Source organism: Ostrinia nubilalis, chromosome 29 (genome assembly GCF_963855985.1).
Source record: "Ostrinia nubilalis chromosome 29, ilOstNubi1.1, whole genome shotgun sequence".
NCBI lineage: Eukaryota > Metazoa > Arthropoda > Insecta > Lepidoptera > Crambidae > Ostrinia > Ostrinia nubilalis.
Window position 1 is genome coordinate 7,049,345 of NC_087116.1, and position 12,297 is coordinate 7,061,641.

The window sequence follows — 12,297 nt, forward strand, 5'->3', positions numbered from 1 at the left end:
CATGATTCAATACATCCTAGCTGACATTACAATAAGTAAATAAAATAGAATTTGGATTTGTACTAAAATTCAAGTTTTCATAACGTGTGCTTATTTTCGCGTGACAGATATTTATATTTTATTTTATTTTATATAAATATCTGTCACGCGTCAAGTCTTCTTTCATGCCTGCCTTTTTAGTCATCTAATCTTCCACGCATTTTGGTTCATCTAGCCATTTCTTTGCTATAATCAGCCATTGTTTAGCTCAATTCAGCTAGGAGAAGACTGATTTCAATTCAGCGAGTCGATGGCTGATTTGAGCGGTGCAATAGCTGATTTCAGCGAGTCAATGGCTGGTTTTAAAGAGCCAATGACTGGTTTCAGCGAGACGGTATCAGCTGACTTAAGCGATTCAATGGCTGGTTTTAGTGAGCCAATGGCTGGTTTTAGCGAGTCTATGGCTCATTCACTCTTCACGCTATCGTTCGTGACTCCCGCTATCCTCTCGATGCCCTATCTAACTCGAGTCTAATCAGCCATCAACTCGCTTAAACGAACCTTTCTCTCAGACTACCAGCCATCGCCTCGCTCAAACCGTCGCTTCATCCTTCACACCATCCGTGACCCCCGCTATCCTCTCTATAGGGCTTCGCACCGGCTGCCACTGTTCCGGGTGCATTTTCTTGACGTGTGCGGAAAGGTTACTTATCTGCGCGTGACAGATATGGCACGTGGCTTTCTCGCCTGTGTGCAGGCGCATGTGCCGTTTGCGGTGCGTGCTCTCGGAGAAACGTCTGGAAAAAACGTTCAAAAATCTTAAAATAATTATGAATGTATGTTGCACTCAAAACTCATAATCGGTAAAAACCACTTTTGGTTGCAAAAATCGGTCAAGTGGTTTTGACTGATGCCCTTGCAATATCACTATTGACTGTTTTTTCCCGTCAAAACTGGTTTTGACTGATATTTCCAGTCAAAATTCCAGTCAAAGTTTTGACTGTAACATCTACACTAATATTATGAAGAGGAAAGATTTCATTGTTTATTTGTTGTTTGTTCGCAGTAGTTTCGGGGGCTTCAATAGCCTTTGACCGGACTGGACCGATTTGAAAACCATCTTCATCACCATTAGTATCCTACTTGTGATTAACATAGGCGGTACGAAGTTTAGTCAGTTAGTGTATTATAAGTAAGATTCTATTGTTTCTATTTGTATGAAAAAATTAACAGACGGCTGTAATATCATAACCTAGAATCCACTGCATTCATACAACAAAAAAACTTGTAAAATTAAGGTTGAGTTGCACCACCTACCTTTAACTGTATCTATAACAATAACCGGTGCTTTTTGTATGGAGTTTGGCAGATTTTTTGATAAGGAAGATGGTGCAACCCAGCTTTAAACATGATTTTCAAATATTTCATAATTACCTGTCACAAATCATACAAGAATACGGTTTTTCTCCAGTATGCACCCTCTGATGAACCTTCAAGTTCGTACCATTTGCAAAGGCTTTGTCACACAGTTTACACTTATAAGGTTTCTCACCTGTGTGCCTTCGTTCGTGAGAGGTAAACGATGTTAGATGCGCAAATCTTTTCCCACAGTAACTACAAGTGTACGGTTTCTCACCAGTATGCACTTTCATATGGCTCCGTAACAAATGAGTTGACTTAAAACACTTGAAACACACTTCACAAGAAAACGGTTTCTCATCTTCACCCGTATGCACTTTTTCATGGATATTCAAATACCAATTGGTCACAAATTTCTTGCCGCACACTTGACACTGATAGAATGTTTTATCGTCTGAATGCTTGAACTTCATATGCCTTTTTAAATTCCCTGCCTGCGGAAACGTCTGTCCACATAATTCACAAATGTACGGACGATCACTAGAATGCGATGCTAGATGTAACCTCAATCTGTACTTCTGTGCGAAGGATTTGTTACAAATAGCACAGTCGTATCGTTCTTCGGAGTGCACTTTTATGTGTTCTTTCAAACTCTTTTCTCTCGGATACTCTTTTGAACAGAAATCACACTTGTATATGACGTCTAAGTGAATTTTTATGTGGGTTTTGAACAGTTGAGCCTTGGTGTACCGTTTATCACAGATGCTGCAGACATAATGGTCGTTTTTACGGTGTTCTGAGTCTATGTGTTTGGAGTAAGCACGGTTATGGTGGAATCCGATGCCACATAACGCACAAGAGAATGCAGGGTCACCAGTATGCTTCTTCATATGGAGGTCTAAGGAGCCCTTGTTCAAAAACTCTTTATTACAAACTTCGCAGTAGATTTTTTCTTTCGCTCGCTTTGGAATAGTCTGGTTGAGTTCATCTGGAAATATAATACGTTTTGTTGAACTCAACACTCTGTACCTCTAGGAATCTTCTAATTATTTAAATGTATAACTATTTAATAAAATAGATTCCGCAGAGTGGGCCTGGTGACCTGTAATACAGATTTTCTTAAAATCTACAATAGGCACCAGCTCTCACAATGCAATCTATAGTTTAACGGATATATTATAAGAAATGTTTTTCAAAATTTATGTTGTGAGAGAAATAAATAAATTATTATTATTATTATGTTTGTACGCTTTGGAGCTCACGGGTCAAAAGTGGCCCGGTCCTTTATAAGGCTTGCGTGGGGATACAGATCCAACACGTAGAGGCCGTTTTAAGCGCAAAATAATCGACAAAAGTGAAAGTGGTGCACATGCTGGATCTAGTCTCTGACTATATCATGGGATGTAGCCAGAGACCAGCCCCAGCCTGTGCACAGGAGCTATTGCAGTTATTGAAGAATGGACTAGGGTTATGGATGAAGGATGGAGGGACTGGTTACTGGGCTATGGATGGAGACTACGGGACACCTGCCTGGTTCATAGTCTCTGACTGAAAAAATGGCAGGCGGTGACTAGCCAGCGACTAAATGGGCCCCCCCTGGCGTCATGGGTCGTATAGACCGGACTGAGGGGCAACATTGGCGTCTGCCAGCTCAGGGGTGTAGAGAGGTGTGCTGCGCTTTCTCCGAGGTTACTCGCGGCGTTATGCCCTTTAACACTTCCACCCCTGGAGCATATAGCTCTAGCGACTCCACTCTGGTCGGCCGGTTAAGGCAAGCCAGAGGTGAAAGTCCTGCAGACCCTCTCGGATTCCACTTCGGCAAGCCGAAGACGAGGGTCTTGACCGACTCTCGGGAGCACTCGGATTAACAACTGGCCCCGTGGTGTCGCTACTCACCAACAGCTCGCCACAAAGCTGCCCTGCGGGGCTTATTATTATTATTATTACTGTTTAAACTACATTGTAACTGTATGTTTCCCAAAAATTATAAATAAAATAAGAACATACCACACGTCACGTTATCATCTGTGTACGTTATTACAACTTCTTCTTCTATACTACCCTCAGTTTCTAGGTACTCTTCTTTAAGGTCTTCTTCATTTATAATATCTGGAAATTACAACATAAGTTTTAGTTTTATACATTACAAAATTGTGCAAGCTGGCAAGTCAATAGAAAAGTCAGTCAACTACAGTCTAAACCAGGGTTTCCCAATTTTTTTTTGCCAAGGAACCCTAACTGATTATACTTAACCGCCTCTGTGGTCTAGTGGTTAGACCACCTGCTTCAGACGCAGAGGTCCCGGGTTCGATTCCCAGTGGGGGCAGATTTTTCTGTTCGGTTTGGTTGGTGGTAGGGCTTGTTCTAAGTCCGCCTGGCTAGCTACCACCATCTTACCTAAGTCTGTCGCCATAACAACAATGTTAACAGCATTGTTGTGTTCCGGCAGTTAGAGGTAAGATAGCCAGTTCCTCCGTGGTTGAGAATTCCGGGTGAAGCTCGCTTCCACCTTCGGCCTGATCGTCACTTATCATCTCCGCCCGCACGCCCTGCCCCTCCCTTGTGCGTAAACAAGTCGGTGCGAGCGAACAACGTCGGTCACGAAACGTGGGATATTTTTTACGGAACCCTTGCTGCCTTTCCACGGAACCCCAGGGTTCCGCGGACCACCATTTGGGAACCGCTGGTCTAAACTGCACTGCTGCTCTATTATAAACTAATTTTTTCTGCAAACTCGTAGAAAAATTATGGCATAAAGTTCGCCTTATGCACCAATTTCATAATCCTAGTGTCTTCAAGTCAGTGAATATGTACCAATTTATATGGCACTTAGAACTAGACTTTGAAATGGTACCAATGTTGGTGGGAAGTGGGGATGCATACGTTTGATAAGTGCTTGTCGCGGGAGGTGCGATTTTTGATGCCGAGTGTATAATTATAATCCTACTAATATTATAAATGCGAAAGTTTGTGTGGATGTATGGATGTTTGTTACTCTTTCACGCAAAAGCTACTGAACGGATTTTGATGAAACTTTGCAGTATTATTGTTAATAACCCAGAGTAACAGTTTGTTCCGGCGTTTCTTCTCAGCACTTGCCATGTTTGTCTCGAAGCGCTGATAGGGCCCAAAAGATAAGGAGACATGTAAAGTGCCCCATAAGGGCTACCTTTTCTTTTTTTTATTATTTTCTATAATAATATTTTGACGTTCATAAGTGTCACTTGTGGTCTAAACTGAATAAATACTTTTGATTTTAATTTTTGATAACATATAGGCTATAATTTATGACGATCTGTGACAAACTAAATTTCACGCGGGTGAAGCCGCGGGCAAAAGCTAGTAACTACATAATTGAAGGTTTGAAACTGCTTAAGATGATAATATTTTGCAAAGAACTTACCATCAGAACATCCAATAGACTGCATTTCAACTATAACTTTGGAGTCTGTTTCACATTCTTTAACTGGGATATCTGAAATCCATGATTTATTATTATTATTTACATAGCATCACAGTGAAACTATCTTCTCTCCTTCAAGTTAGAACAAAAATAATACAGGGTGTCCCAAAAACAATGGATAACCCTGTAACCATCGATAGGCCTCGCCATGGTCTCCCTAACGTCCAATTTTGACCCCTGTAAAAATATCACCGTTTTCAAGATTTTTAAGTTTTTGTGCATTTTTAGAAAATTGCCACCTGCGATTACTTTTTCTCATGCCATTTCTACAAATGAGGATACTTTTCAATCTAGTTTTTTTCCTTATCACAAGGGATAGTTGGGCTATCAAAAGAAAAGATTAAAGTTCAACAAACTAGTTTAAAAGTATGAAAATTTTAAGAAATTGCAGAGAAGAAGGAAAAATTAATTCATTGTCTTGCACTTTTGATCAGCCGTCGTGTAAAAAAAATGTAGGAAGACCATCGTGCCCATTACCTTAAAAACTTCCTTGGTTAATTGAGATTCTAAAAAGGTATCACAAGCCTATGTATTCTGTATTATTTTTATCTTATGGCTACTTGAATAGCAACTAGTATGAAAACTGCAAAAATGAGTTTTTCTCGTAATAGTTAAACTAGGACTGCATAGTGGCATTAAATACAAATGGATAATTTTTAGCGTAGGAATTTTAATAAAGCAACATTTTATCATCATCATCATCATCATTTCAGCCATAGGACGTCCACTGCTAAACATAGGCCTGTACCCCAATGATTTCATAATGACCGCTTGGTATCGGCCTGCATCCAGCACCTTCCTGCTTACCTTTATGAGGTCGTTGGTCCACTTTGTAAGTGGACGTCCTACGATGCGCTTTCCGGTACGTAGCCTCCACTTTAACCCTGCTGCCTCAGTTCTGCAAACTACTGTGCCCTGCACATTGCCACTTCAGCTTGCTGATCCGTCGAGCTATGTCAGCGACTTTAGTTCGTTTACGGATCTCCTAATTTCTGATACGGTTTCGTGAAGAAACCCGAGCATAGCCCCTTCCATAGCACGCTGTCCAAAAAATCCATGTTTCCGAGCCGTGTATTATCACGGGTATCTGTCTATAGGCACATTTATAAGGTTTAAAACAAAAATTAAGTAATCACAAAAACGCAGAACGGACGGCCAATGGGGCAACAGGGTTCAAGTGGAGGCTACGTACCGGAAAGCGCATCGTAGGACGTCCACTTACAAAGTGGACCGACGACCTCATAAAGGTAAGCAGGAAGGTGCTGGGTGCAGGCCGCTACTAAGCGGTCATTATGAAAATCATTGGGGTACAGGCCTATGTTCAGCAGTGGACGTCCTATGGCTGAAATGATGATGATGATAAAATGTTGCTTTATTAAAATTCCTACGCTAAAAATTATCCATTTGTATTTAATGCCACTATGCAGTCCTAGTTTAACTATTACGAGAAAAACTCATTTTTGCAGTTTTCATACTAGTTGCTATTCAAGTAGCCATAAGACAAAAACAATACAGAATACATAGGCTTGTGATACCTTTTTAGAATCTCAATTAACCAAGGAAGTTTTTAAGGTAATGGGCACGATGGTCTTCCTACATTTTTTTTACACGACGGCTGATCAAAAGTGCAAGACAATGAATAAATTTTTCCTTCTTCTCTGCAATTTCTTAAAATTTTCATACTTTTAAACTAGTTTGTTGAACTTTAATCTTTTCTTTTGATAGCCCAACTATCCCTTGAGATAAGGAAAAAAACTAGATTGAAAAGTATCCTCATTTGTAGAAATGGCATGAGAAAAAGTAATCGCAGGTGGCAATTTTCTAAAAATGCACAAAAACTTAAAAATCTTGAAAACGGTGATATTTTTACTGGGGTCAAAATTGGACGTTAGGGAGACCATGGCGAGGCCTATAGATCGTTACAGGGTTATCCATTGTTTTTGGGACACCCTGTATAAGCTTTGAAGTTTTTTTTACAATGTCTAAGATTTATTTTCTTTAAAAAATTACAGTGTAAAATAAACTTAAAATTAAGGCTCAATTGCACCATCTTACTTTAACTTAACAAATATCAAAAAACTGTCAAACTCCATACTAAAAACTAGTTATTGTTATAGTTATGGTTACAGTTGCCGCGAATACTCGCTATTATTCGGTATTCGGCATTACTCGACATTTTTTTTGATATTCGTCGAATACCGAATAATAGCTAGTATTATTCGGCATTCGGCGAATAGTCGTCTAAAATAAACTTTTAGTGAACAAAAAAACTAGAGTTAAAAATAATCATATTTTTATTATTTTCCCTAATAAAACAATACACAATATCAATTATTATTTGTAATATGTACCTGTGCCTATCATATTCATGAAATTAAATTAGTTAGGCTTTTTAAATTAATATTTAAAATCCAGAGGCAGATTGTGGTGCAAAAAAAAACATTTTTTTCTGCACGTTCGGGAGCAAGTCGGTTTCGTTTTTCCTCTTAAATTAAACCTGCCTCGGAAAATAGTCTTTCTGAATAAACAGAGCTTGCTGGTGTGATTAAGTATCGTTTAGCAAGCTTACTTAATAGAGGAAATCTATTCTTATTGGTATTCAAAGTCCACCATTCTTAAGGGTTTATTTTTCTGTCAGCCTTTGCTAATGCGATGTAGTGGGCGATTTCTTCAGCAGTGGCATTCTTGGGGTGCTCTTCAGTAGGTTGCTCTATAGATGATTCTTCAAAACATGGCCCAAAATTTACTACATATATGTAGGTATGTATAACATAAAACAGATTTCTTTAACTTTATTGTTTTCTTTTCTCACAACCTTAGAAGAAATTAGAAATAATTTTAATGGTTTTATGTCGAATAGTAATGTCGAGTTATTCGACTATTCGCCAAAGTGAATGGCGATTAATCGGTATTCGACTATTCGCTATAACCACTATTCGCGGCAACTCTAGTTATGGTTAAAGTAAGTTGATGGAACTCAGCCTTAGTTTAAAAATGAATAATAAGAATAGCCACGATAGCCGAACGGTGAAGGGGTCGGAGTGGCCGACTCGAGATCCGCGGAACGCGGGTTCGAATCCCACCGCCGCTCGATTATTGTGGTGAGCCCACTCGTAACACAAGCTTATTTAGCTTACCACAAGAGGCTAACGGGAATATTAGTAATTTAGGCAATACAAATTACTAATAATATTATTTAAAAAAAATTTAACTGTTGTGTTAATAATAGATCACGAACCTTCTTCCATACAAGACCATAGTTTCTTCTCTAACTCTAAAACTTGTTTTTTGAACAGTGATGCATCTCTTAATCGATACACACACGGAGGACAGATGCTGTATGTGTCCACTGCCAGCTCACCCGACAACGGCTCAATCTGAAAACGAAGAAACAACTCTAAATTAAACTTGCATCACTGAGGAACCAGACGCAGGTTAGCGTACCATCCCTACAATGTCGACATTCCACCAGCTCGCACTAAGTGTTTAGATGACTCTTTTATAATGCGAACAGCTAGGGACTGGAATTCGTTGCCTGCTTCTGTCTTTCTTGAACACTATAATCCGGGCCTTTTCAAGGCGAGAGTGAATAGGCACTTACAGGGCAGATATGTACCATCCTAGACTGCATCTCACTTAACACCAGGTGCGATTGCGGTTAAATACCTGCCTTGTTATACATAAAAAAAACTTCAGTCACCTTTGTCTGCCATTTACAATTTTTAAAAATGTTAATATTAATATGATAAGATACTTAGGCCAATAGATTGATTGGGCTGTTAATTAGTATGAACGTGTATGGATTATGTACACATTACACTTAGATTATTATAGCCAAAAATTATCAGCTGATTCCTCATACAAAAGAGAAGCTGACCAAACTATCGGCAATCTAAAAGTCTGTAGTCTGCTAAGAACTTGTAATAAACTGCAAAAAGCTACGGCAAAAACTTACATTTATTTGAAAAGTTTCACGAAGTATCTGACCGAAGTTTTCGTCGACTCCAAGCGTATTATATGTTTCGTCTAGGCTCTGAAACTTGCCGTCCGCGTGGCAACAGCGGCACAAGCCGTTGAAGATCCATATTTCCGAATCAGACATTATTCTTTCTTAATAACTTATTTCTACTCACTATTTTATTTACACAAATCACAACAAAATATCCCCCAGAGGCAGTGTTGCCAGTCGGGTCTTGTCAGAAATTACCAGACATATAAAAAAATGTAACCTTTTTGAATAAAAAGTAACCTTCATAGGGGGGGGGGGGGGGTGCGGAGCGAAAATGCGAAGTGCCAAAATGAATACAATTGATCATCAATCTATCTATCTATCTTTTACCTAAATTTGTGAAACCGAAAAGTGACCGGTCGTATAAAAACGTTTCCTGGATTTGCGTTTTATTATCGCAAAACATTCGCTAAAACTATTTTTTTTTAACAAATAATAAATAAAATTCATGTTAAAATGCAGTTTATGACATAATTTTGAAATTGTCACTATTAATATTTTTTACTGAATAACCTGTAAAAGTCAATTCTACAATTTCTGAAAAATCACTTAAAAGTAACCTTTTCATTAGTGTAACCTAAAAGTAACCAATGCAGTTCAAAAGTAACCTAAAAGGTTACAAAAGTAACCTTCTGGCAACACTGCCCAGAGGCCAGAATTCCCAAAAACGAATGGTGACTTTTTACTTTTTTTAAGTTTGCCACATTATTAATCAGATTACCCTAAATTATTTTTAAAATATTTTTTTTCTTTAGATCTTTTCATTTTTTTTTATGAAACAAAACTATTGAATAATGAAAACGAATCACCAGTTATTATATTCAAACACTTACCCCCTTACTAATAAAACTTACACGCTCGGTGATCAGTGTTTTAAAGTGACGTTTAGTATGGAAATGTCATTTTAAAACAGTGATCAACAACTGTGTAACTTTTTATTAGTAAGGGGGTTATAGTTTGAGTATAATAACTGGTGATTTATACTAGTGTGTAGTATAAAAAAGTGAACACACTTTAATATCTCATTTTATCAATTAAAAAATCTTTTTATTTCTAACAACTTTATTGTAACAAAAATAAAATAAATACAAAACATTGACTAGAGTTTTCAAGATTCTGGACACATTAAATAACAAAACAGTGAGCATAATAATATTGAGAGTTTTAATAAATAAATATTTTGCTATTATTTATCTTCTATTGAGTTTTATTTCGTTTTGCCTTCTTTTTCCCACCTAAATGCTTAGTGACAATATGAAACTTCAAGTGTGACTTAATTTTGTATGTTTTATCGCAAAGATCACAACAATATGGCTTCGCATTCAAATGTGTGCGTTCATGCAACGCAACCTTACATTTCTCCGTTAACTCTTTTTTGCAGATTTTACAAGGGAACAACATGTCTTTTGTGTGTAAACGTTTGTGTATCGTCAGTTGATATCTCGTAGTATACTTTTTTTCACAAACATCGCATTTGTACAGTTTTAAGCCGGTGTGCGACCGTTCATGGAGTTTCATTTTCCATTGAGTTTTGAAGCCTTTTTCGCATGTTTTGCAGACAAACGGTAGTTCGCCTGTATGGCATCTCAAATGTATCTTGAGTTGGGGTTTGGTTGTGTAAGCTTTGTCACACTGCTCACAACGATGCGGTTTTGCACCTGTGTGTGTAAACTCGTGATCAGTCAAAGTCCATTTTGTTCGGAAGCCATGGTTACAAACTGGACATACAAATGGTCTCTCTCCTGTATGTACTCTTAAATGTATTACCAGCTTGGCTCTCGACTTGTATGACTTTCCACATGTATCGCACTGAAAACGTTTTTCTTCCTTCACCGTTGAGATCTTTTTTTTAGGAACTGATTTGCTTTTGGCAATATTTTTGGGAACTATTTTGCTTTTGGCAACTTTTTTGGGGACTTCGTTGCTTTGGTCAACTTTTATGGGAACTTTTTTGCTTTTGGCAACTCTTTTGGGGACTTTGTTGCTTTTGTCTACTTTTTTGGGAACTTTTTTGCTTTTGGCTACACTTTTAGGGACTTTGTTGCTTTTGTCTACTTTTTTGGGAACTTTTTTGCTTTTGGCAGCACTTTTGGGGACTTTGTTGCTTTTGTCTACTTTTTTGGAAACTTTTTTGGTTTTGGCACCTTTTTTGGGGACTTTGTAGGTTTTGTCTACTTTTTTGGGAACATTTTTGGTTTTGGCATCTTTTTTGGGGACTTTCTTGCTTTGGACAATTTTTTTGGGAACTGATTTTCTTTTTCTCTTCCTTGCAGAATCAACTTGCGGTTGTACTACAGCTGAAAGAAAACAAATAGAAAAATATTATAGATTGTAGGTACTTTTAATAAAATTCACATTGACTTGCAAATTTAAATGTTTAAGACAGAAATAAACTGTAAATACACGAACCATCATGACTTTCAGGGAAACGAATTTCAATATTGAGTTCAATGTTTTTGCAATCTTCATCACTAGGTGGTGCCTCAACATTTATAGCCGTATCTTCATTTATTTCTTCTTCCTCTATTGATTCTCCTTTAACGGTAACATAATAATTTTCAGGGTTCAGATGTGATTTGAGATTTTCTTCGGTCCGTATTGAATTTTCTTCTAGATCTTCGTCAATTACTTCTTCTTTTATTCTTACTATACTACAGACTGTCTGAAGAGTCATTTTTTACTAATATGGCACATAGAATTTTATGTATAATGGGTAGGTGCGCAGCTGAAAAAATTATCGATTTTAGCACAAAGAAAATATATAAATTTTATATGTAAGTTAAAACATTTCTAATGTCTCTAAAACGTTAGTAACTTAATAACACGTAAATTTTTCATAATGCTTGAACAAAATTTCACTGAAAATTTATTTTTAATCAAAGAGCGAAAAACACTTTGTGAAGGCGCAAATAAAAACACTTTGCGAAAACGTAAATAAACTTTATAAAGGTAAATTGTTATACTGACCTTAAACTAGATTAATTACTTTAAACATGGGACTTAGGTATTTACAAGTAAAATAAATAAAAATATTTTTCCTACATCTCCCATTTTCCGTCGAAACAAATCTATCGATCGACGACCTACTAAAAATTTTCCCAACTTTTCTGAATGAATTTGATCATAATCATTACTACTTTTGTAACTTTTATTTTCAATGGTAAAACCATAATACAAAATCCGTACTGTACAATTTTGATTTTGAGAAATGTGGAAACGAAGCTATTGCGATTGGAACACGCTTACTTGTCAGTTACTGTCAACTAAACTAACGTTCCGGTTAACGAATTATCCTTTCACTAATAAACTAATCTCAATATTTTAATCACTATGTTTTTTAAATATCATAAAGCAATACTAAATACAACTTTTTAATTAAAGAAACAATTAACTTCTAAAACCATCAATAATACTAGCCTAATTACATTAAAAATATTAATTCCCAACAAAAGTTTCCAAAAAAAAATGACAAGTAATGGAACAAGTT

At 37.1% G+C, this 12,297-nt stretch overlaps 2 protein-coding genes across 3 annotated transcripts; both read right to left on the minus strand.

The window, feature by feature from the left end:
• Positions 1–30: 30 nt before the first annotated feature.
• LOC135085791 (zinc finger protein OZF-like) lies at positions 31–8,973 on the minus strand. 2 transcript variants are annotated; one of them, XM_063980593.1, is made up of 6 exons: positions 8,757–8,973; positions 8,040–8,178; positions 4,742–4,804; positions 3,346–3,447; positions 1,414–2,326; positions 31–776 (listed from the first exon to the last, which is right to left on the minus strand). In XM_063980593.1, the coding sequence occupies exons 1-6, from the start codon at positions 8,901–8,903 to the stop codon at positions 572–574; spliced, it is 1,569 nt and encodes a 522-aa protein (XP_063836663.1). In that variant the 5' UTR covers positions 8,904–8,973; the 3' UTR covers positions 31–571. The 2 variants fall into 2 exon arrangements, with proteins under 2 accessions (XP_063836663.1, XP_063836662.1); XM_063980592.1 differs by having other exon boundaries at positions 4,742–4,813.
• Positions 8,974–9,896: 923 nt separating this feature from the next.
• Positions 9,897–12,003, minus strand: LOC135085636 (zinc finger protein OZF-like). Its single transcript, XM_063980409.1, has 3 exons — positions 11,778–12,003; positions 11,220–11,535; positions 9,897–11,107 (listed from the first exon to the last, which is right to left on the minus strand). Exons 2-3 carry the CDS (start codon positions 11,482–11,484, stop codon positions 10,008–10,010), a joined length of 1,365 nt encoding a protein of 454 aa, XP_063836479.1. The 5' UTR covers positions 11,485–11,535; positions 11,778–12,003; the 3' UTR covers positions 9,897–10,007.
• Between the last annotated feature and the right edge of the window lie 294 nt (positions 12,004–12,297).